Raw genomic sequence first — 26,699 nt, 5'->3', positions numbered from 1 at the left:
TCAATTAAATAGTCATCAAAAGCATGGGCAAGGAATAAAATAGGTGAATTAAAAATCTTTTCTCCTAATATGTTAACTCTTTACTAATAAAAAACAAAAAATAATTTGAAAAAAAAAATCTATTCTCCTATAACATTGAGCAAGTTATTTCAACTGTATTAGTTCCCCACTTGAAAAATAAAAATTGGAAACTCACAGTTCTTTAAAAAATGAAGTGAAATGAGAACCAAGTAAATTAAATGCTAGAAAATATGTTAGCAATGTGAGATACAGAAAGTCATAATAACTGTTAATATATCTTACACCAGTGCCTTCTAAAGATGTTAACCTTGCCAAGAAGTCCCTTTTGATGAAAATGCATTGCTTTATTTCATCATATCATCATCCTTTATAACCTGGGTAAGATCTGTATTTTAACAAAACTTAAATCTATTACCAAGGTAGTTCTACTGACATATTCCAGATAAAGACTCAACTTCAAAGACTGTGGTCTCGCAAGCAAGCAATCATGCACGGAATGAATGGCCATCTACTCTGCTTTTCCCATAAAAATAACTAATGGATTATAATTTAAGACAATAAATAAACAAGTCTCTTTCTATAGAACCTAGTTTCTGCTATTGCATTCTTTTTGTCATTGCATGATTTGATTTTTGAGAGAGGGTCTCACTAAGTAGCCCTAGCCAGCCTGGAACTCAGATACCTGCCTGCCTGTGCTTCTTCTAAGTGCTAGAATTAAGGGTATCAGCTACCGTTCCTAGTCCTAATAATGCATTCTAAGAAATAAAGATATTCTGTGATAAGTACATAAGGTTAGTTCAACTTCATAATTTGTTCAAGGAATAAGAGAGAACGAGTTACGGGTTGATGCACCTAAATGAAATCGGTCCAAGCAAGTGTGACTCCTCACTGAAATTGTTCAGAGCTTCAAAATACTGTCATGGTAAAGTGTGAACAGATTCTGGAATTTTGAAGGATAGAAAACACCTAAGATGTAAAATAGTTCTGTTTAACAGTTTATAATACTGAATTAATAAAAACCATTTAATTACTATAAATGGGATAGTATAAATGTAACAACTGAATAAAAATGACAAATCATTGTAAATCAACTCTTATGAATGCTTACACAGATTTACAATTACAGAATAGAACCAATGTCTGGCAATTTTGCTAAAAGGAACCAAATTGCAAACATGGAAGTATGCAAAGCTGAGTGACACACGCTACTTTTTAGACATCTATTATTGGGTTAGGATGCCAAGACACCTTCAGTGAAGTATAGAAACCAGTTAAATCACTAAGCAGTACTTGCAATACCAAGGGTTACTGTTGGCAGCTTATAAAATAGCCAGGAGTATGCACAACTTTAAAATGAATTTTTAAAGAGGGGAAAACTATCTCAGTACCTTGTCTTCCCTCATCATTGGTGAACAAGCCGGCGTCAGTGCTGCTGAGACTGCTGGAGTCACTGTAAGCAGGAAAAAGAGAAAAATGAAACAGATCAAAAGAACAATTGATCTATCAGCCTTAAAATTTTAAAGAGACATGGCAGCTCAGAAATGGAACCTGAGCCTGACAAAGATCTGAAAGAAAATAAGATTTTAAAAAAAATCAAACTGCACATATCCCAGTTCTGTTAATGATAGAACTTATTATTTTGGTCATGTAAGACTCCAGGAATCTAATGGGACCTGCACAGTGAGCCAGACATGACGGCAAGGAGGTGGGGGCACAAGGGATGCATTCTATTATCTGCTTTTATCAAATGCTCACTGCTCATTTCTCACACTGTGCTGTGTGATCAGCTTGAGTCTGAAGCCCCAGTGCTCACAGAGCCAGGGCAGTGTCCATTAGAAGCAGGATGAGACCACCCTCAGGACAGAAGCACCATGGTCTGGGATGAAATGACTCTTATAACTAGAAAAGCAGCTCTTAGCAAGTCACAGCAACTCCGTTGTTCACAAGAAGGGAGGGAGTAATGGTGGCAGTCCGCTAGCCCAAAGTCAAGCATCAGAGTGGGTTTTAGACCACTATTAAGAAGGGTTCTTCTACATTAATTGGAGAATAAGACACAGGTTCAAATTCACCATGAAAGAAACGAAGGAAGGAAAGAAGGAAGGAAGGAAGGAAGGAAGGAAGGAAGGAAGGAAGGAACGAAGGAAGGAACAAAGGAAGGAACGAAGGAAGGGAAAAAAGAAAGAATGAAGAAAGAAAGAAAGAAAGAACCAAAGAAAGAAAGAAAGGACCAACCACTATTAGTCTACTGGAAGCAATATTTATGATGACAGTTCAAGTAAGTAAAAATAGGAAGAAATAAGACCCAAGTCATGAAAGCCTTGGACCCTAAGAAAACTGAGTGTTGTTCTCTAAAAGCTTTTATATACTTTCTCACTCTTGATTCTTGATTTTAATCAATCAAGAAATTGTCACTAGTCTGAATAGTCTTTTAAAAAAGTATTTGTATGTGTGTGGTGGGGGTATGTGGAGACATGTATACGGAGGCCATGGGGGATGTGGAGACATGTATACGGAGGCCATGGGGGATGTGGAGACATGTATACAGAGGCCATGGGGGATGTGGAGACATGTATACAGAGGCCATGGGGGATGTGGAGACATGTATATAGAGGCCATGGGGGATGTGGAGACATGTATACAGAGGCCATGGGGGGGATGTGGAGACATGTATACAGAGGCCATGGGGGATGTGGAGACATGTATACAGAGGCCATGGGGGATGTGGAGACATGTATACAGAGGCCATGGGGGATGTGGAGACATGTATACAGAGGCCATGGGGGATGTGGAGACATGTATACAGAGGCCATGGGGGGGATGTGGAGACATGTATACAGAGGCCATGGGGGATGTGGAGACATGTATACAGAGGCCATGGGGGATGTGGAGACATGTATACAGAGGCCATGGGGGATGTGGAGACATGTATACAGAGGCCATGGGGGATGTGGAGACATGTATACAGAGGCCATGGGGGATGTGGAGACATGTATACAGAGGCCATGGGGGATGTGGAGACATGTATACAGAGGCCATGGGGGATGTGGAGACATGTATACAGAGGCCATGGGGGATGTGGAGACATGTATACAAAAGCCGTGGGGGATGTGGAGACATGTATACAGAGGCCGTGGGGGGGATGTGGAGACATGTATATGGAGGTCATGGAGGTCAGAGGACAACCTATGAGTTCTTTCCTTCTACAGTGTGAGTTCTGAAAATCAAACACAGGGCATCAGGCTTGGTGCAAGCACCTTTACCTTTGTCCCTAAATAAAAAATAATCTATCCATTAAAATATAAAACAATGTAGCCTAGCTTATTAAAAATCAGACACATTAGCATGTTTTACAAAATTATAAATTATTTATGATGACAATCATTGTTAAGTCTTAAATCCACACATTCTTTACATACAAAATTTCCAATTTGACAAAAATAAATTCATGAAAGATATAAGAATTTGTCAAGAGACACATTTTTTCCCCTCAAAGCTCTAATTAGGGCATTTTTCCTCAACTTCCTTCAAACTTCCTATACAATCAATATGCAATAGTATTTCTAAAGTGCTGAACGGACACCATCCTATTTACAAGCACAGATGGTCTTACATAAAAATGAAAACCACCTCAGAAGCTTGACTAGGTATGTAATAATGGTCCAAACTATTTCAGCTTTCCCAGTTTCCTTACAAACCAAAGTCCTTAAACACATCCCAGGCACAATTCCATTTTTGAAATCCCCCAAGATACAAATACTTACAATTCAGAATCCCTCAGATTCCACAAAGGCATATTCTATAATAAGCCCAGAAGTCTAGGGTAGCACTCCATAATCAGATCAGCCATATTTCTCAACTACACCAATGAATAAGCTTATTGAATACAAGTTAAGTACAAACACAGTGAGTCTGCAAACAGTGAATCAATTGCTATTTTTCTGGTGCCAGTCTTCTGGGTTCAGATTTACCGTCCCCTAATCTAGCCTACACACAGCCAGGTTCATTCACCTCTTCACAGTATAACTGGGTGACTACAAGTTTAAACATAATACATTAGAACAGAAAGAAGCCATTTTCAATAAAACCAATGGTAATTCTAATAAAACACCAACCTAAAAACATATCCATACTCGCAGGGTGGTGTTGGCGCATGCCTTTAATCCCAGCACTCAGAGACAGGTAGATCTCTTTGAGTTCGAGACCAGCCTGGTCCACAAGAGTTAGTTCCAGGACAGCCTCCACAGCCACAGAGAAACCCTGTCTCGAAAAATAAACAAACAAACACAAAAAACAAACAAAAAACAATAACAACAACAACAAACAAACAAAAAACCCAAAACAACAAACATCTCTGCACTCATTAACTGTGGTGGAGATACCAGAGTAAAATAATAACAGTAAAAGGAAATTGGCCCCGGCTATGAGAATGGGAAAGGCACAAACTCTGCAAAGTATTTGGTAATGTCTCTGTAAATTTAAAAGTAGTCTTTTATAACGGTCTTAAAACACATTCATACACATACCACCTAAGATGACAACTTTCTAAATAAAAAATAATTAGTTGAGCTTACGGAATGAAATTTACATTTCAAGGCTTTCTATGGGTGGGCTCCTTATAAATTGTTTCCATTCTATGTCTGGTACTATTGCTTATGTCCTTTCTCCAAAAAGCAAGCTCACCTCTGTCCACAACCTAATGAATATCAAGATATGTGGTAATCTAGATTCTGAAATACCAGTCTCTAATGATCCTTGCTCTATACTGAGGTATATTTTTTGGACACGTAAAATAATTCTAATCTGCCTTATTGATAACTAGCCAGTTGCTGCATGTACTCTTCCCTGTTGCTATGCTCCTTAAGTAAGAATAATAAATTAACAAGAAAGGCTTTTTCATTTCCAGCACTCAGTGGCCATGACAATTCATCTGCAAGGATACAGATCTACTTTTTGAAAAAAGTTTGTATAACTACTACTCAGATGAGAATATATTCCACAAGTGTACATGCTTTAATACTAATCCCCTTTCCATGTGATTCATTTTTTTGTTTGTTGTTTTTTTTTCCTATGACTAGAAACCAGGCATTATTTGAGAGCACCACCCTTCCCAATACAGCTTCCTGATGTAGGATGACCTTCTGTAGGCTGTGTATATGTGTTGCTTTTATTGGTTGATGAATAAAGCTGTTTCAGCCAATGAGCAGACAGAATATACCTAGGTGGGAATTCCAAACAAAGATAGCAAGAGAAGGAAAGTGGGGTCAGAGGAGATGCCACATAGCTGCCAGGGAAACCAGATGTCAAGGCATCACTGGCAAGCTACAACCACATGGTGAAACACAGATTGATAGAGATCAGTTCTTATTTAAGAGAGAGCTAGCCAATAAGAAGCCTAAGCCATTGGCCAAACAACTGTAACTGATATAAAGTCTCAGAGTGGTTATTTCATAAGTGGCTGTGAGGATGCCTAGGGCCAGAAAAGATGGAGAGAAGTCCCCTTCTACAGCTTCCTATTGATTTCTACTCTTAAAATAGCTCTCAGGTATTTCTCTTCCTCAACCAGCAGACAGACTACCCTCTACTGTATGGACTGAGGTCAGCCAAAGGTAAACAGAACACCAGTACCAAAATTATGTTGCCCTAAGTTTCTTCACAGCCTACATGATGAAATCTAAACTAACACAGACAGCACTCAAGCCTTCAGGAAATGCTGCTGCGGCAGTCCCGATCCCCTATGTCCTAGTAGCAATGGGCTGACTCCACTCCACACTGATGTAAGTCTGTGTCTGCACACAAGCTGCTCTTTCCGTCATGCTATTTCCTTACTGACTCTCCATTCCTCCCTTTTCTGAACAAGTCTTAGTTCTTGCTTTAGACACAGTTCCTTTGAGAAGCCTTCACTTACAAATACCTTCCACATGGCACACTCTAAACTCAATACTTGCTTGTCTGTCTATTCCACACTAGGGCATGGCAAAGTCTGTGTTACTAGTCTTTGAGCCATCAATGCATGCTGCAGTTATCAAATACTACATACACACACACTCATACTCACACACACACTCACACACACACACACACACAGTTTTTACTTATAAATCAAACCCAAGAATATAAATCTTCTTAAAATGTAAAACTCTGGAAACAGAAGATGCCTTCACTCTGTAACAATCCTTCCCATAGAAGAAATTGCACTGAGCCCTTAAATGGCAGAAAGCTGGTATAAAGACAAGTTTAAATCAGAGGAAATATAGTTAACTTTATTTGATTTTAAAATAGCATATTTAAACTATGTACCTGAGATGTAAACAACTGAGAAATCTGATATACCTACATGACCCTGATATTTTTGTTGAACAATGAGAAGAAATAAATGAGTGCTGATTTTGTCTTATTATGGTTTCAGGGTGGAAAGTGTAAACAGCAGATGAACAAAACAAAGACATAGAAAACAAAAAGGGGGAGGGGGGTTACAGTCAACCAGAAAAGCAGGTGACTTGCGTATGGCCCAGAACTCAGAATGTTACTGCACTGCCATACTCCCTCAGCTATGGGCAACAGAGCTGCTGACTGACTGCTTTGTCTGAGTGCTCCTCAGTCACATTGACTCAACACCAGAGGACAGCAACCCTATTCCTGAACAAAAATAACTGTTTTGAAAGAAACCAACTTTCCAAGTCATTCTTCAAAAACTTCTTTACCTTTGGTTTACTTTTTGAAGAAAAACTAAAGAGTAAACTCTAATAAGAAAATTAACTCCAACTGGGTCCTCCCAACTGCAGCCACACTTACAAACACACCCACATATACAAATATCCAAAGCCTACAATCACCAAAACCATAATGAGGCCAATGCTGCAAACTAAAATCACATGCTATCCCCAGGGCCCTTTTTTTCTGGCTCTCAGAAATTGAAGCGGGTGTGCTGAACACGATGAGCAGTGCTGGTGGCTCTCACAAGCAGCTGGATAAATGGCAGAGGCATGTCCGTTATGACATGCAATGAGCATGTGGCTATTAGAACAGAGGTGGTCCTGCTTCCTGAGATGGACAACCAACCAACACAGGAATGCTACAATTCCCATTTCTCTAAGAACCAAAATCAGCTGCTTCCACACCATAAATCAGGTCTTTATACTTCATAAGTGATCAGAATTCCCTAGCAAGCTATGGATCAACATACCAAGCCCCACAAATCACAGGGTATGAACTTTGAACATTAGGAATCAAAATAATGAATTACACTGTCTCAATGTTCCCAACGCTGAAGCTCCCTAAGTCCACGAACAATGAGATAACCTAAAGTGCAGTGACTCCAAAGTACATCCTTTCCCATGGAAAAGCCACTTCCTTTCTCTCTCTGTAGCAAAAAGCCAAGACAGTTACAACATAACTAACATTTTGCATAAATCAAATAAGCAATTTTGATATGTGTGAAAATGGAACTAATAGCACTATCATTGTTGGTAATTTATAATTATCTTAAAACAGAATTAATTAAAATATAAAACACATTCAGCCACAAGCAAGCAAACAAACATGTTACTGGCAGATAATAAACACTATGTTACCTTTCGCTCATGAGCTCATCTGAGACTTTTTGTTCTTCATACTCCATTTTGTCCTTATTGGTCTGGCTCATTTCTTCACTTTCCAAAACAACTCCTTCCTCTTGGGTTTTTGGTCCTTGTCTAATCACTTTCAACTTCCTTTTTTTAACTTTATTCCGGGTAAACTCTGGATACTGGTAAGCTCTATCATTGTCCATCTCCTGATCTCTGCAGCCTTCAGGCAGCTGAGTCATTGTCCTTTTGTTGGCGATGTCCTGAGGGAGATCCACTGCCATGCGCTTTACCTTCCTCCTACGGCGCAGAGTTCTATTCCCAAGGTTGTCCACAGCAAAATCAGACTCATGCCACAGAAGTCTTTTACCTCGAACACCGTTATTTAAGTTCGATGATGGCCTACGCTTCGCCACTAACATTTGGTCATCAGAGTCACTATGGTCTTTCTTATTATTGTTGTGGTTCTCTCTATAGTCCTTACTTGGTTCCTCTAAACTAGAATCGGAGCCTTCACTTAAGCCGTGGCCAGTCTCCCAAGGGTGGTGAACATTATAGGACCTCCGCTTCCTTCCTCTCCTTTTCCTGGCCTGGCGTTTCAGAGGGCAAGACACATTTCGAGAATGATCTCCCGTTTCAGCAAACCCACCTCGGGCTTGCTCAGAACTCTCTTCCAGTGCAGAGACAAGATCGTGAACAAGCTCTTCCATTGTTCTACTGAAATGCCTATATGTTTTAGAGAACGAGAAATAAAGTCACTTGGTGTTAACCTAGTTTTCCACACATAAGCACTTCATTCTAAATATGGCCATAATTAGTATTTTTTACAAGAGGTCAGAAAGGCATATGATTGCACTATTCAACATTTGACAGCTTCAATCTGATTCTTTAACATACTTGTTGCATAAGTTTTATTTCTTTGATTAAACACAGGAATGGCTGGGTGAGAAGGTATACACCTATCTATAATCTTAGCACTGAGGAAACTGAGATAAAAGAATTAAGCTTAGGTTTGAGGTCAGTCTAAGGTAGGTTGCAGACCCTGTCTTAAGAGATAGATTCCTAACATTAAAATCACTTGAGGACAGGTGAATACAGTGTCAGCAGGGGAGGGGTGCTAAGCAGGTCAAGTTCTTGTGGCATAAGCCTGAGGATCTACACTCAGATTCCCAGCACCCACATATAAGCTGGATATGGTGCGCACCTGGATCCCCAGCACTCCAGCAGAGACAGGCAGATCCTGTGGGCTCGACGGCTGGCCAGTTAGGAAATAGCAAGCTCCGGGCTGAATGACAAACTCTGTCTCAAAAAAGATAAGGTGGAGAAATGATTGAAGAATACCTTCAGATAGCAATCTCTGCCATCCACATGCAACCACATGGGTGAACTCTCTCCCTCCTCCCTCTCTTCCTTCCTTCCTCTCTCTCTCTCTCTCTCTCTCTCTCTCTCTCTCACACACACACACACACACACACACACACACACATACAGATTCTCAGGGCTTTTACATGATTTTACATGACTGTTATATGACCATGGGAAACATTCTAAGTCATTGTTCCCCACCTGTCCCTTTTCTAAAACCAATGACCTTCTTCAAACTGTCTCAGTCTCTTCCCTGACCACTAACTCCTAAATAAAGGAGGCATAAACCCTTCTACTTCTCATTCACTTTACCTCCTCACTACCATAGTATCAGAGGTTGACTGGCAGGCATTTCCAAAATGTGTATCAGATGCAAAAAGGAAGTTTGATGGGAGATGTCATTCTGTATATGTGTCTCATACTGGTTAATGAATAAAGCACTGTTGGCCAATAGGAAAGCTAGATAGGCGGGACTAGGAGGAAAGAGGAAAGAGGAAGTAGTGAGTAAGGAGAGCCAAGATGGAGAGTCTGGAGAAAGCAGTATGCTGGCCGTCTCCCTGGTAAGAGAAATACATAGATCAGCAGAAATGAGTTAATACTTAAGACAGAGCTAGCCAATAAGAAACTAGTAATGAGCCAACAGATTATATCAAATACAGAGTCTCTGTGTATTATTTGTGGCTGGCACGGCGGCGGGTCAAGACTAGGCGGCAGGAGGAAAAAACCCTACTCATTACAAATGGTGCCCACATGGCTAAAACCATACTGCTTACAGAAGTTTAACTTTAGTTTACAGTGGGCATATCTTTGGGCCACTAAACACTCACAAACAAGTTATACAGAAACTGTGTTCAATCCAAACTGGAACCTCAGCAGTCCATGGGGGCCATCATTAATGCATTCAGAAACTGTCCTATGTCTTTTTGCTCAGCAGGCATCAGCAACTGTTGCATTTTAAAGCTTTTTTAATAAATCACATAGTACTTTCCAAATTCAATTCCCAAAGATGTTAAATAAGTTGGTGTGACAATTTTTAAATGTTAGGTATCTCAGATGTGTACCTTTCTTATACAAATCATGGCCTATCAGCTCTCAAATTAAGGTGGACAGGCATCAAAATATTCCCAAGAGTCCGCTAGAAGCCTTTAGAGCTTGTAGAGTTTATAAGGGGGTAAACACACTTTTTTGGCAGAGGGATAGATTGCAATTAGTTTAAGCTATAGAAACCATACTGTCTCTTATCACTCCACTCCTCACTATAAAGTAAAAGTAGCTATAAATGAATGAGACCTGTAAGGTGGTTTGTTTCCATTTTTAATGAAATCAAGTAGTATCCAACCAGTTTTCCAACCCTTGGGCTATATACTCTATACCTGCATATAATATCTATCATCTACAAACTTTTAAGCTTTAGCAAGTTTCCTATAACAGTTTGTAACTTTTCATTTTAAAGCCTAAAAGCATATATGGTGATTTAATGGATTTTGTTGTTTACAATGTTACATACATCATCTAACACTTGAGTATTTATTACCTGCCAATATTAACTAACTATATTGCCTCATTTCATTCACATACAACCCCCCAGGTAATAAACAAAATGGAAACAGCCACAGACCTGTCACTGTACCCAATCTAAGTGGCAGATATGTGTTTTATGCCCTGGCATCTGAGTCCAGAGCACCTCACCTAAGAAGAGAAAAGGCAATAGTCTAGGTGACCATTTCTTACTTTCCTGTGTAGACCCTGTAAGCCTGAACTGAAATCTTTCCTCACTCAGCTAGAGAGCTGGCATCACACCACGGGAACCACCACATCTGGATATGCCAGTGTTCTTAATGTGTAATGGTAAGCAACTGATTTTTTTAATTTTCTCATTTATTTCATGTGTTGCATTTTGCCTACATACAAGTATGTGCACAGTGCATGAGAAGGTCAGAAGGAGGTGCTGGAGGATTCCCCTGGGACTGGAGTGAGTGCCTGGGAATTGCACATGGGTTTTTGAAGACCTGAGACACCAGTGCTCTTAGATGCTTTCCCAGAAGACATAGGCTCTCCAGCTCCTTGTTACCTAACTTTTTTTGAAAAAAGATTTCTATAACTAGAAAGGTTTAACAAAATATAACCAATATGACTAAGAATGGAAGCAAATTGTATTAAGATCTCATTAAAATTCAGCTACCATTGCCCAATTTTCTATTGTTTCTCTTGAGAACATAAACTACTTTAACTAGAATCCAGTCAATTCTATGGCATCATTAAAGCATAAACTGACTACAAATTACTTTAGAGGATTCTTTCAAAAGAGCAGATACACAGAAAAAAATATATTTAATATTATTTCAATCACTTTTCACCCCTAATTTGTTCTGACTTTTCCACAACTCAATTCCAAGCAAAATCCCTGTAGATGAGCTAACCATATTAGGCAATTAATATCATATTGTTTCACTTACATCTTCCAGGTAAAAGGGCATCAACTGTATAGCTCTTATATCTCCTTTGTTTGAGCAACTGTCCTGAAACATTAGACCACTGTACTAACACATTTAATCCTAGACATTTTTATTTTCTTACACAAGATCTTACCTAATAGAAGAGAAATGAAGAAATCTAAGCCATTTCTGTACAAAGTTAGTTTTACTGAACAGCCAGAGTTTTAATATGAATTAATATAAACTCAGTGAATGTACCACTTGATTGAGATGTTTATATTCATGTTAAGTCTCTTCATTTGATCCTCATTTGCAAATGAAATCTTAGGAAACAGCACTGGGAATACTATTTGGAGCAGCAGTTCAGTGATGATCTTCTAGTACTACAATAGATTTTATCAAGGAAATGAGCACCTGTCAGGTAGTGTTGGGTTATGCTGAGCAATACAAAATATATGTCCCAAGATTTGATGAGCCAGCTGTTTTCAAAACCTAGGGCCACCAGTCAGGCTTGCTTTCAGGTCCTTTTTAGACACTATTAATAAAGTGCCATATTTGAGTTCCTCACCAATGAATGCTAGAAAGGAAGATGGATTAAAGGAACAACACTGGCACTAAGAGACTTTTTTTTTTTTTTTACTTATATTTTACGGAAGAAGCAGGAAGCAACCCTTAATCCTAACTTCCTGCTTGCATATTCCCTGAAAGGAGCCGGATAGAGCCCACAGCACCTCCCCACTGTCCCTGCTCTTTGGAGACTGGGTCTGGCTCCATATGCCATGATCCTCCTGCCCCATTCTCCTCAGGGTACTGTAATTACAGGTATGAACTTCCAATCCTAGATCCAAGAGCACTCACGTGGCAGTTAAATACATGTAAGTAGATGGAAGAAAAAGGAAATACAGGAAAACAGACAATCCTAACTCAGTTAACTATTTTATTAATAACTACTGCTATTGCTACTGCTAAGAATCATAATGTAGACATCTGATATGTGACCCCTGTTAAAGTACATTTAACCCTCCAAGGCATCACAACCCACAGGTCTACATAAATATTATAAATGTGAGTATACAGTCAAGAACTATGCTTATGAATGTATGGTATACAACTACTCACAAACAAAAAAACAGTGACGGAATTCGATTATTTCCATATCAACTTAGTTACTGCATTTCATTTAAGTTTAAAAAAATAAAAAAACTGTCTAGGAAAGGTTGTTTGGCCTGACAAGTATATAGCAAATAGCCAAAAGGCTCAGATGAAAATGAATACATAATAGTAGGCAATGGGTTAAAAAAACATATAAATGGTTAAAGATGCCACACCGAGGATAAAGGTTATATTTTATGACTAAGCAAACAAAAATACGAACCACAAGAATTATGTTAAGTGTAAAAGTTCCTGCTGCTCTGCTGCTCACTGGAACTTAAAATTTTCTTTCCTTAAACATACATTATTTACCAAAATGAGTCTTTATGTCAAGCTAGAACAATAGGGGTGTGGCTCAGTGGTAAAACACTTGCCAGCATGCCCAAACTGCCAGAACAACACAGAAATGGCTCTTGATCTAGACATTTATGAAGAGGCTGCTTCATGGGGGGAAAGATGGCTCAGCAGTAATTCAGAATCCTTAGTGCTCTTCCAGAAGACCCAAGTTCAATGTCCATCTCTTAAGTAGCACAGCTCACAACCCCGAGTCTCCAGCTAGGCAGGTGGGTGGGGTGGAGGCTCCTATAACTTCTCATGACCTCCTTGGCATATACACAGGAACATAAATGAAAAGATGGATTTTTAAGAACAAAAAGAAATGCTGTCTTTTGGCTTGGTGTGGTGGATCATGCCTGTGGTCTCAGCACCGAAGAGGCAGAATTCCATCAAATGTTGGGCTATTCTGGGCTACAGGGTTGAGAACCCATCTTCAGTGCATCTGATTCCTGCTCTAATACACAGAAGTGAACAACAAGAGGATTAAAGAGCCCAGGTAAGAATCACAAAGTTTTCAACAAGCAGGAGAATCCTTTCCAAGTAAGGATGCCAAAGCTCCATTGAGTGTATCCAGTTGTGGGGTCTGCTGGAAGCTGCAGCTTTCTCACTTTGGCACAGGAAACACTTGAGAAAACTTTCTTTCCTCTTTATCCTAGAAATTTTTTTAAGAACTTAGTTGGTTAACCTTTAAGTGTTTAAAAAAAAAAAGGAAAAATGAAGTCTAAGTCTACTTATACTTTTTAGCTAATGATTTAATAACATGAGCTCATTTCTTAAACCCAGAGGCCATTATTTTATTTTCTGTTACTTCATTTAGTGACTAACTTCAAGTCATTTCTCATTGCCTCTAATTACTTTCAAAATGTCAATTATTCATTTAAAAAAATAGCTAAATGAAATGCAATCAGAGTCTAAGTCAAAAACTAGAAAAATTTTGAATTTAAAAAGTAATTCATTCTGTCAACAAGCTTTGGTAGGGTAAGAAATGGCTTGGTTATTGCTTATACATGATAATTGCACAGTAAATATTTACAAAATACATATCTTGAATTTCTAGATTAGTAATATGAAAACTGCTAAAGATTAAATATGAGTACCTACCATACTGCTTAACAATAATCAGATGATAAGAATATGTAGGGTATACAATCCGAAGACTGACTCAGTAAATGTAATTTTACTAAAATCTTCAGACAATATGGATTTTAAGAGAGGTATTTCTAATAGTTTAAGTAAAGGCATAAACGAATACAAAATTATCAAAGTAACTTGAAGGCTTCCAGCTTGACATACAAGAATGTTAAGAAGCTACCCCAAAATTATTTGCCCCAAATCAGACTTTCTGTTGTTTTGATCTTAACTGAGGGAGTATGCTGAATAAAGAACGCCTAACAGTTTAGGAAACCAATCCTTCCCCCCCCCCCCAGCAAAAAAAATCAGCTACTCAAAACAAGCAGTTTTTATTATATAGTTTTCCAGGTATAATGAAAATCAACCAAATAAGAAGGAAATTTCAGAAGCAAAGGTCCAGAATCCATTTTAATGGCTTTTTACTGTTCTTAAAACAAAGCCACAAAACAGTCTTTTAAATGAAAACAGACTACCTCCAAAATTGTAGGTTGGTTTACAAATCTGGACATGCATTTTTCTAATCCATAAATGCCAAAAATGCTACATTAGTCAGACATATCAGAGTATATTAGGGAGGTGAGGGATTTTCTTTAAGTATATACACTAAAATCACAGAGCAAACAAATCACTTAGATAAGTTAGTTAAATTACCTTCACCTCTGTTTGTCAGCTTATCTAAAAGGTAAAGAATGTATTGTATGTACATGACATGTCATAAATTTACATGATATGACATACATAGATAGAACCAACACCAATTAACTACTCAGTGGTAGCAGCCATTAGCTTGGGAATTTCACATTTGGAAAGGACAATCATGCAAGGCAGTTCAATGAATGGAACAAAAAATTGCATTAAGAAATACCAAAGCCTGGGCAAGGCAGGGCATGCCTATAATCCCTAACTGTGTAACTTCCAAGGCTGATACAGGCAGACCACCAGGTGGAAGTCAGCCTAGGCTATAGAGCAGAACTCAAACAGGCCCAGGAAAGAGAGAAGAGAGGAGGGGGAAGGAAAAGGGGAGAGTGTTGAAAAAAGGAGGGGAGGAGGGAGAGGAAGACTGAGCGGTTGCAGAGTTGTGCATGTAGACGAGAAGATACAGGATTCCCCCTTTGTGGTTCACATCTCTTCTGCCAACCGGGACAGATTTTGAAAATTTCTTTCAAAAGCACAAACCAAAAGGTGCTAAGGACACTACTGTCTCATCAGAAATGAGACTGTCCTGTCAAGTCAGGAGTCCAGCAAGTAAATTCCATTCAATAGATGAGTAATGTACAGGGGCATCTGCTTGGCAGGAGATGGAAAGTGGAACACGAGGGAAAAGGGTCACAGGTGGTTTGTTTTGTCAACTACTGTACAAATTCCTTCATCTCCAGTGAGACCAGACCAATCTAGAGAGCACATTTCACCTCTGTTCCTTTCCAAGATACCATATAGTGAAAGTACACTTGAGAGGAAACACCAGGATGTTGGGAAGTCGGTTTACCATATTTAAGTGTAGTGGTTCCTCCATGTACAAGACTTATAAAAATTAACACATTAAGAACTATGACTCTTATTCCAAGCTCATTACAGCAATTAAAATTACTCATTTTTAAAAAGCACTCTCTTTTTTCACTATCTGAGAGCTGTGAGAACTTAAAAGTCACAAGAAAACTGACACTCGCTAAAAAAAAAAAAAAAAAAAATGATCTGTAGCATGTAAGATATTCCTTTAACTTTTCAGCTGTAGGTGAGGCAAAAGAATCTGATAGTACAGCCCATCAGAATGCCTCATGTTCTCTCTGACCCTGGAAATAGGCATTGGCTTTAAAATCATATTTCTCTGACTTACTGGTCAGATTTTACGTTTCAAGATTGTCGGTAGGATATCAACTTTCTTGTGTCACTATGTTTATGTGCAAAGAAAGGCCTTGGAAGAAATGGGGTCGGGGAAGGGTGGGCTACCAGGGCTTTCAACTAGAAAATCCAAACCTAGCACTCACAGGCAGAGGAACACTTTGCCTCTTATCGCAGGGATGCCATAAGGATAAAGTGTGATTTGCAAAAGCATTCTGAAAACTTAGAGCAATAGGCCATGGCCACTAAAGACCAATTCCAACCCAAACTTAAATCTGCCGGACACCACCCATCTCTCGTCAACTAGGACAGAACCTTCTAGGTGGTGGAGCATTGCTAGCGTTTATGGGAACCGAGCTTGCAACGAGTGTGGGAAGCCTCGCAGCTCTCCCACTAAGAAACTTCCAGAACTGTGGGTTTCTGTAACTCCGTTCACTCGTGGAATCGGGTACAAAGTGAGCAGTTTAGCGGGGGCAGCGGGGACCGGGTCTGGAGGGACTTAGTGCACGGTTGACGTCCCTGGTCCTGGAGCCCCGTGGGGCCGCCCGCCTGCTCGCCCGCCCTGTCCTCAGCGGCCCGCCGGTCTCACCAGCTCTTCCCGGCGGCGGCGGCGGCTCCGATCGCTGGGCGCCCGGCGGCCCCGAACATCAACGATACCCGGGAGCGCGGCCTCGAGGCTCAGACCCGAGGACCGACTCCAAGACCCGCGGCCCCGGCCACTGGCACACAGCACTACAGCATTTTCGAGAGAGACTTCCGGAAACGGGCTGGAGGCGGAAACCGGAAGCCGGAAGCGACCATTCGCTCCCCTGCGCTTCGGCGGGGTGACCCCGTCAGCCCTCTTAGTAGCTCTGGAGAAGAAAGGAACGGGACGGCTGAGTCGGTTTACACGTCTAAAAAAAAAAATTAAAAATCCGAATTCTCCGTCTGTCGGGGTGCCTGAAACTGCGGCAGAGAGGAAGGGAAGGGCAGTAAGTCGGAAGTGCGCTTGGTTCAGCCCAGTTGCCATGGAGACCCCTAGTAACAACTCCAGTAAACCCCAGGCCTGGAGGCCATGGCTACTTTAGCCAAGCTTCAGGCTCGGTCGTCGTTTCTAGAAACTCAGTACTACTTTAGGAACCGGTGAGTAGTGAGTAGAGGGGTTGCAAGAGAAGGTTCCTGTTAACACATTGTTTAATTCAGAAAATCCACTACCCAACTTGGTTGTGGGCTCAGGCATGATCGGAAGTATATTACACAGGTGGATTATATATGTACACGAGAGGCTAGTAATAGGTCGATCCGCTCTAAAGAGAAGCCCAGCATAGAGAAGATTATAAAGTGAAGCCCAGGGTGAAGTAACCCCTCACGGGGGAAACGGAAGCAGGAGGATCACTGTGAGTCCAGTCCAGCCTTAGTTACATAGACAATTCAAGACTCCCTGGGGCCTTATATGGGAGTCTTCCTTTCTCAAAATATTGTGTTTTCGGTACTTAAAAATCATTATGGAACAATCTGGTTTGGTGGAACCTGTTTTCCACACTAAAGGTTTAGGGCCTAATTGATGTTGCCCAGGCTTCCCCAGTAAGTTCCACGAGCTCAGAATGTCAGTATCCAAAAAGGAATTTTAGCTTCTCTTATCTCACTAACATGGAATTCAATTGTTCTGTCATGCATTTGTCTTAAGATGTATGTTTCTAAAGCATTGTGACAAGATAATTAGTACCAGTAAATGGGCAAGTGTCAAGGCAGCATTCTCCAACCCCTACCCTCACCCCTACCCCCAAAACAGGGCCGTGAAAAATATCATTTAAACTGGAAGCAATGGGCCAGCAGTTTTTCTAACTTCGAAGCAACCACAAAAAGTATATTACATCGTGATAAAATACAGTGATCTTGCAAATAAGCTGAAAAACACATCGATGTGAGAAAGTCCTGCCAAGCCATCCTTACTGTAATACATCTCGCCTATGATTTTGTTATTTCATCTTGCACCTCTAACGACAAACATGGATGATGACTCAGTATTATAACTTTTGTGAGATAGCATGGGTCCTCCTCGTGCTATAAGAACAACAGAGTTGCCTTTTCTTAACCATTGCTTCAGTCTCTAGTGCCTTCCCTACTTCTTGAAATGTAATAGCCACAATAATAATTTGCTGAATAATGGCATTACTGAAATTTCTAATTAATAATCTTTAAGCATAGAACAGCTGAATTCTTATATTTAGCACCCAGAAACTAACATCCATTTAGAGTTATGTGACTGGCTTTTATTTGTTTATGTCACCCATATATAAACTGAAACCATTTCCATCCTTCATAACAGCCTGTTACGGGAACAGAGTCATTTTAAGGGGAAATGGGAGCCGGGAGTTGGTGGCACATGCCTTGAATCCCAGCATTAGGGAGAGAGACACAGGAGGATCTCTGTGAGTTTGGCGCCAGCCTGGTCTACAGAGAAAGTTCCAGGACAGGCTCCAAAGCAATACAGAGAAACCCTGTCTCTGAAAAATTAATAAATAAATAACTGGGGGCTGGGGAGAAATGTTAAGTCAAAACAGAGCTGCCAGTTTCTTTACTGCTCACTGGTATTCATAGTGGCAGGGTGTGCTGTGCAGGCTGTTGGAGGAAACAAGTCATTAGCGATCACACACAGCTGTAAACACTGAGCTACTCCAGATGGTATGTCCACTAGTGCAGTAGGGGCATGGATATTCTGAGGACAATCAACCTCTTCCTGACTGGATTAGAAAATTAGGAGGAATACAAACTTGAAATTGTAGAACTAGACAAAAGCTTGGCTAGTGAGGTCACAGGCAAAAAGGAATCATATAAAATATAAATACGAACTGTGAAGAGATAGCAGAGTAGATAAAAGCACCTGCTGCAAAGCCCTATGGAAAACAGATCCCTTAAAAGTGTCCTCTGACCTCATCAAACATGTGCAAACTGTAAATTAAAAGTAAAAATAAAATGCAATAGAATTTTTAATTAACCTATAGAAAATTAAAGGAAAATGATGTGAAAAATTGTCATTTCCCAAGTTATTGGATATATTAGTTCTTTCTGAATGTTAATGTGCTCCAGAATCATTTGGGAAATTTGTTAAACATCTAGATTGTGATTCAGTGTGTCCCAGAGACATAAATCTGCATCCCTGACAGGAATTCCTGTGGGGCTACATTTGACATTTAAAAGGGAGACTGTAGGAAAACAGCTGTGTAGCATTTTAGGTGCAATTCTTTGACATTCTTCTGAGTTTTATATTTATTCTCGCTCCGACAAGGAAAGGGAGATGAGGATCTATTAGTGTACAGACTATGTGCAAGATTACATAATGCTGTATACTTCCATTGGACTTAAAACTCACTTTCCATCACACGGGTCTGGATGGTGAAGTAGAAAGTACCAAACTGCCAGTCAACTTGGCTTGAGAAAACAGCAGCTGAGAATCCACTCACAGGAAGGGGGTAGTCTTGGCTTCATGCCTTTCTTCTATGTCCATAACAAGATAGTGACAAAAGGTATCTCTACCTCATTACTGGCACTAGAACAATGCTGAAGGAGAAAGATGGTTGTGTTGAGAAAATATATCACTAAGTAAGAAGGTTTGACAATTTCACATGTTAAATTTTCTATAAAATTCTATTTGTAATATTAATGTTGATCCTGCCAGGCACTTTGGCTCATTCTTGTAACCCTGGCACTTGGACTAAATAATATGTTCAAAGTCAGCCTGAACTATTGTGTGAGATCTTATCTTTTAAAAGAATTTAAAACGATTCTTCTTTATGTTATAGGAATTATATAATTCCCATATTTCTTATTACTGAGGCAAATTTGGAGTGCTTTAATCAAAACCAATTTCTAATGAGCTGTTTTGCTAGCTTCCCATTCATTATTGTGATTAACAAATAGGCATTTAACATATTATGCTGTTTTAAGCTAATCTAAGTTTTCTGCAACTTCTTACATTGATTTGTATTCATTTTAGGGTTTTTTTTTCATTCTCATCAGAACATAATACTAATAAGCTTCTCAGTGCTGTAGCTGTGACTGAAATAGCCACTGATTAAAACATTTTCTGAGCATGTATTATTTACTGTTGTAAATATGCAGCATACAACAGGTCACAAAAAGTCCTGGGGGGAATAGAACATAAACATATGCAGTATCACCCTGGGATGAGTGTAACAGATTAGAACAAGGTAAGGTGAACACCTGTTACCACATATGCGTTTGTTTTTTTTTTTTTTTTTTTTTTTTTTTTTTGTAGGAGAGATTGGGAGATGTTTGGAATATTTGAGACCCATCAAAAAGATTGATTGGGGATACTAGGTAGATTTGTTAGGCAAGAGCTGTCTGAAGCTAGAATACCAAGTGCTAATGCCCTATGGTTACGAATGTTCAAGAAGATATTAAAAGTCAGCTCGTTTAGTTTTGTTATCAACCTGACACAACCCAGAAGTGAGAACCCCAGCTGAGGAACTGTCTCCATCTGATTTGCCTGTGGGCATATTATAGGGCATTTTCTTATATGCTAATTGGCACAGGAAGGCCCAGCACACTCTAAACAGTGCTATTCCTGGGTAGGTGGACCTGGACTCTCTAAGGCAGGTAACTGAACAAGCCAGTTAGCAATGGCCATGGCCAATGGAGCTGTCTCAGCTCCCACCTTTAGGTGACTGCCTTGATTTCCTGCCTTTGCTTCTCCAGAAGATGGCCTCTAGGCTGTCAACCAAATAAACCTGGTTCTCCTTAAGTTGTTTTTGCTCAGTATTTTATCACAACAGCAGAAAAGTGAAGTGTGACAAAAATGGTGTTCTGAAAACAGTGCCTGCAATTCAGAATGACACACTGGGCCAGGGCCTGTGAAGTTCTTACAGGTGATTGTGATATGTAGTTTTGCCCTGATTGAGAAAGAAAGACATAGAGGTTTTCAGTAAACGACTAGTACAGTATAATTTTTGATAAGAGCCCTGCATTGGTGACACAAGCCTTCATTCCCTCGAATTCTGTGATTTTGAGGCCAGCTTGGTCTAAGTGCAAGTTCCAGGACAGGCTCCAAAGCAATACAGAGAAACCCTGTCTTGAAAAATAAACAAACAAACAAAAAGCAATGAAATAACATCTGACTTATCTTTAAATTGGATAAGTAGTTTTGCTTCTGTTTACCTTTTTTTCTATTTTCCTCCTCTACTCTCATCTTTTATTAACATTTGTTGGCTTGATTTTTGCTTCTTAATAATTTTTAACTTACTTGGTGTGGTGACTTTTAATCTCAGCATTTAGGAGGCAGAGGCAGGCAGATCTTTATGAGTTTAAACCCAGCCTTGTCTACATTGTGAATTCCAGGACAGCCAAAGCTAAACATAAGCTAAGTATAGCTACCTTATGTGGTGCCTTTTATTATTCATGTATTATAGCTAAGGAAAGTCAGTTTTAGTTAGTCTAAATCATTTGGCAAAGATGAGAATGATTAAAGGCTGTGTCTCAAAAAAATTTAAGCCAAATCTACTTCAATAAATTAAAATTAATATTTTAAATAATTATAAAGTACATGTAGTAAATACATGAAAGTATTCATGATCTACACAAAAATCTTAACTGACATAGCCTCAAGGAGAAATATATGTATCAGGATGTGAAAAAAATCTGTTCATGAGGAAGAAGGCTTGAAGTATAATGACAACTCCATAAATGAAGTACCAAGATCTCAGCCCCTCTAAGAGAGAGTGGTGGATTCATAGGTAAGGGATCAGACTGAGAGACAATTATTACTGAATACCTACTGTGTGAAGAGCAGGCTACTAACTGTTCTCACACACACAATGTGATATGTGAGCTGGAGATAATTCCATGTGTCCCATGCAAGCATTAGGACCAGAGTTCAAACCCACAAAAAGCTGAGTGGGATATTAGAGCTCTTCCAGTGATCCAAGAGACAGAGACAGAGAATATTGTAAGACTTGTGGTCTGCCTAGCATGGCTTCAAACAAGGTGGATGACAAGGCAGCCTGAGAGATTGATCTGTGTCTTCCACATGTATGATGTTGTACATGAATGTATAAGCACAACACACTTACACACATACACACACACCATTATACACATCACATCACATACATCACACACAAAGATTTTAAAAATGTAACTATAGTTACTTTGTGTGGTACTTTTTATTATTCATACATTGTAGCTAAGGAAAATCAGGGTTAGTCTAAACCAATTGCCAAAGAGCAGAAAGATAGATCTAGTAATTCGATCTTTTTCTGTGCAAATGTATACTTGGTATAAGCAATGCTTAAATAATTAAGTTCCTGCATTCAAAGAAGTCCCTCAAATACATGAGTCCCTCCTGCCTTTCCTAGGTCAATTTGAAAAACAGATACATGGTTATACTGCTATCCAGAAAAGACTGATAGTGGCTCCTGGTTCAGTGTTCTACACCAACCTTCAGTATACTGTTCTGAATATGGCTTGGTTGTTTCCATCACTGTAGTAAATTGTGTCTGACTCCACATAGTCAGCTGACTGCAGTTTGCAATATATGAACAAGTACGAGTCTTGTGAAACCTCAAGGCCTTGCCACTAGTGACACCTCCAACAAGACCACACATCCTTAGTCCTTCCCAAGCAATTGTACCAACTGAGCCAAACCCTCTAAAACCAAGAGACCAACAGGTCATTCCTTCCTTAATTAAAACAATGAGTCCTCATGATGAACATCCTCCTTGCTTTATCCTGAAGGGGACTCCTACACAGCACGGACTCCATTCCAGACCCTGGATTAAGCACAAACAACATCCAAACACCTGCTTTCATAAAGATATCCTTTATTAAGGAGGGAAGAAAAACTTAAAGTGGCTGTTTTCTGACTTGGACAGAAAACCAGCAGCAAAGACCTTGCAGGTGTCACTCTTGAGAAGAAGGAGAGGTCTGTGTTGGAATGGGCTAGGGTGTTATGGTAAAGGGGATAGGGGATGAGGGAGAAGGGGAAGGGACAAGGGAAAGGGGCAGGAATATTTGTTCCAGAAGGACAAAAGACTGTCTCTGAATAGAGGGGAGATACACATGGCACATAGGCAAATATGGTGGTTTACAAAGGTAAAGGGGGAAACTCAGTGTTAGGCTGAAGTACTAATTTTAATTGGTCATGTTAATTAGGTATACCAAGGTGAGCTGCTGATGGCTCAACTTTGGTAGTCAGCCTCAGGAGAAAGGTGTGGACAAATAAGGGAATAGACCTTGGTGGCTAGGGATGTAATCTAATGGTTTTTAGCAAGGCAGAGGGGATGGTGAAAAAGGTAAGGCCTGGCAGGGCCACATGTTCAAGTGGGATAGTGTGTCCTAAAGTTTCCACAAACACCACATATAGCTTCACACTAAGCATTCAAAACATCAGCAAATGAGCATGTTTCATGACCAAATCTTGTCATAGGTCATTTCTCCAGCATCTGTGATCAGTTTCTCCACACTGCTTCAGTCCACATGAGTGTTCTCTGCATACACTCTCAAAATTGCCCAGCCTGCCCTCATTGCCCAGTCCTAAACCAGCGCCAGGGGTGGATGATTTACTTGATTTTGATGTAAAGAGGCAACAGTTAGTTTATCTCTTAACTTACCATATTTACTGTGGGGTTTGTACTGGGGATGGCATTCTGGGCCTTTGGAGTGTGAGAATGCACTCAATACTACACCGCCAGGCCATATTTAAATTCTTGGTAGTAAAATTAGTAAAGATGTTCTGGCTTTAAGGATTTTAGTCTCTCTTGGAATAGTCTTCCCCAGCCAACAATTATAAAATAACTGTCTTCATTGGCTTCAAATCTGAAGTTTTACACCATTTTTGTCTTGCCTTCTAACTACATTTATGTGAATGTGTTGTTTGAAATAGATCAAAGTATAATTGCCTCAATAGCATTTAAAGAATGGTTATTAAGTATTGCAAGATAGTAAAGCAAAAGTATAAAGATTATAGTGTAAGACAGATGTATTGGCTCACAGCTGTAATCCTTCTACTTAGAAAGATGAGGCAGGAGGATTGCTGTAATTTGAGGTTAGCCTCAAAGCAAACAAGCAAAACTTAAAAGAAGTAGTGAAACTATCCACTCACTGACCATACCATAGAGCACTCTGAGAAAGAGATTTGGAAATCAAAGTGAGGCCAGGGTTGGTGGCTCAAGTGGGATGATAAGGAGGTGAAGGCTATCTTCAGAGAGGTGTGGAGTTTTAGGGTAGCATGGGCTAATGACAATCAACACCCCCCCAAAAAAGTGAGAAATAAAAGTGAGTAATATTGCACAATATAGGGCAATGTACAGTTAGGTAATATAAATTTTAACTTGAAAATAAAACAGTAACAAAATACATGTAATTAATGTCACTTTTTCCATTCATATGGGGAAGAACTTCTATGTATACAATTTGTGTACAAGATAATTTTATGTATAATGTTATTTATGCAAAGGCATTTTTAAAATATTTTGTAAGAAAAAACTGGGGTCAATTTTTACCTCTTTATACATTAAGTATATATGCAGCAGTTTTAAAAGAGGATAGATTGGGCAGATAGGATGTCTCAGCTGGTAAAGCCTCCCACTTCCAAACATCTTGTCCTGAGTTTGAATCTTTGGACCCACATGGTGGAAGGAGAGAACTGACTCCCGTGAGCTGTCCTCTGACCTCACACCCTTGTCATGATGAGCACATGTGCACACATACTTTCCTATGACCTCACACTCTTGTCACGATGAGCACACACACTGTCCTCTGACCTCACACCCTTGTCATGGTGAGCACATGTGCACACACACTTTCCTGTGACCTCACACTCTTGTCACGATGAGCACACACACTGTCCTCTGACCTCACACCCTTGTCATGGTGAGCACATGTGCACACACACTTTCCTGTGACCTCACACTCTTGTCACGATGAGCACACACACTGTCCTCTGACCTCACACCCTTGTCATGGTGAGCACATGTGCACACACACTTTCCTGTGACCTCACACTCTTGTCACGATGAGCACACACACTGTCCTCTGACCTCACACCCTTGTCATGGTGAGCACATGTGCACACACACTTTCCTGTGACCTCACACTCTTGTCACGATGAGCACACACACTCTCCTCTGACCTCCACACCTGTGTCATGATCATGATATGCACATGCACACACAAATGTAGCTTTTAAAAGCATCTAAAGGAGTAAAATGTGTACATCCTGATCACAGTAGTCCCTGTTTTCTGACAAAAGAAAGTGTCCCTGTCTCCTCACCATCCATTTCTCCATTCTTGTCACTGGGAGTGCTTTCTAGGTATTGTTACACTTAATGGATAAGCTAAGGGCTATGTATATATGTGCACTAAGACACCTGTGTTGATTTCTGTGTCAGTCTGTGTGGATAGTAAAAACAGGAGTACATTTTGAAAACTGTTTAATATTCACGCTCTGAGTTTCCTTGTGTAGTGCTCTGTTTCTTTAAACTCCTGAACTCCCAGAATTCCTCTTGTCCACATCTTAAATAGCCAGTATCCAGGAATGCACCACCAGACCTGGCTTCCCTCCATTTTTCCAGCTGTGAGAAGCTTGTCTCTTGATATCCTAATTATGCTTATTTTATTGGGCTCCTTTTCCTGTGAGTAACCAAACTCCTCTCGACTCAGAGGGGGTACCTCAGTCCCTTCTGGATACAGTCTGTCTCCCTGACAACTGGTATGCTTTTACCAAATTTGAGGTTTGAGTAGCTATGTTGCCTGCCCCCACAGGTAGACCCTTTCTTCACCTTGCCATGACACCAAGCTTCTTGTCCATAGAGCATACCTTTCTAGGCACATACAATGACGTGCTGCTCCATTCAGCCCCAGTGTGTGGGTCTTCTTCTTCATGCAGACTCTAACAGCCCATATGACTTTATCCCTTTGTAAATTGTCCAGCAGAGATATATTTTTTCATGCCCACTACTTATGTGTTTATTTAGGAAATGAGGAACAGTAAATAAAAGATACTTTAGCATGCAGTAATAATAGAAATCTTTGTGACAAACAGTGATGTTTCCTGATTTATGATCTAATATTAAGGTTCTTTCAGCACCATTTTCATTGATGAGAATATTAGTGAGAAACAAAAATGCAGCTTCCAGTTCCTAAGAGTAGCCCTGTTTGTTGGCATCAAGTGCCTTTTATCAGAACACAGTGATGATTATAATGTAAAAACTGGGTTAAGTAGAGTTTCTCCCTTTAAGGAGACTAAAAACTTAAGGGCTAGCAAAATTATATGCAAACCAGTCATTATACACATCAACATAACTGATAACATAGGCCAGTCAATGTTAGAATATTATCCCTACAGTCTAAAACAGTTATGCATTGTCTGGTAATGAAAAAGGAGGAGTGAGTATTGGGTTTGTGTTTATTTATTCATAGCTTATATATGTGAGTCAGGCTGAGCCTAGTCTGTGGATATAAAAACAATATTGGCATATTACTGGAATGATACCTACCCATATACTCTTTTCACTTTTCTATTCATTGCCTGTGAATTCCTGACCTCTGATGTCTACACGTATTATTCAGTTACCATGCCTATACGTTGATGACAAGGCAACCAAAAACTTCCTACTTCCTCTTGATGTTTTATTGCCTTGCTGTTAATACTCTGGGTCTTTTATCACTATTAATTCATTTAGTATTCGCTGTGATAACACTGATCATAATAAATTTATTTCAAATCCATGTAGAGGTCATAATTTATTCACTGCTATAGGATTTACATTATAATCTGAAACTAATTATTTTACCATTAAAATAAAGTGTTACCCCTAGATTTTCATTTTAAATATAAAATATATAGTGGTTCATGATAAAT

At 39.7% G+C, this 26,699-nt stretch overlaps 2 protein-coding genes across 6 annotated transcripts in view; one reads left to right on the top strand and one right to left on the bottom strand.

The window, feature by feature from the left end:
• The window catches only part of Gpatch2 (G-patch domain containing 2), a 143,108-nt gene extending 126,533 nt beyond the window's left edge, over positions 1 to 16,575 (bottom strand). For 4 of the 5 annotated variants that reach the window (XM_051186530.1, XM_051186526.1, XM_051186529.1 and 1 more), the window contains exons 1-3: positions 16,431 to 16,575; positions 7,593 to 8,309; positions 1,410 to 1,471 (exon numbers count right to left, since the gene is read on the bottom strand). In XM_051186530.1, coding sequence (XP_051042487.1) covers positions 1,410 to 1,471; positions 7,593 to 8,309; positions 16,431 to 16,489 — 838 coding nt within the window. In that variant the 5' untranslated portion in view covers positions 16,490 to 16,575. Of the gene's footprint in view, positions 1 to 1,409; positions 1,472 to 7,592; positions 8,310 to 8,787; positions 8,883 to 16,430 lie in introns of all 5 variants that reach the window. The other variant, XM_051186527.1, reaches the window with a different exon arrangement.
• A 273-nt stretch (positions 16,576 to 16,848) lies between these two features.
• Spata17 (spermatogenesis associated 17) overlaps positions 16,849 to 26,699 on the top strand; it is a 159,747-nt gene continuing 149,896 nt past the window's right edge. Inside the window, 2 exon segments of the mRNA XM_051185748.1 lie at positions 16,849 to 16,882; positions 16,885 to 16,963. Coding sequence (XP_051041705.1) covers positions 16,849 to 16,882; positions 16,885 to 16,963 — 113 coding nt within the window.

The sequence above is a fragment of the Phodopus roborovskii genome, unplaced genomic scaffold (assembly GCF_943737965.1).
Source record: "Phodopus roborovskii unplaced genomic scaffold, PHOROB, whole genome shotgun sequence".
NCBI lineage: Eukaryota > Metazoa > Chordata > Mammalia > Rodentia > Cricetidae > Phodopus > Phodopus roborovskii.
This window is presented reverse-complemented; position numbering and strand designations above follow the sequence as displayed.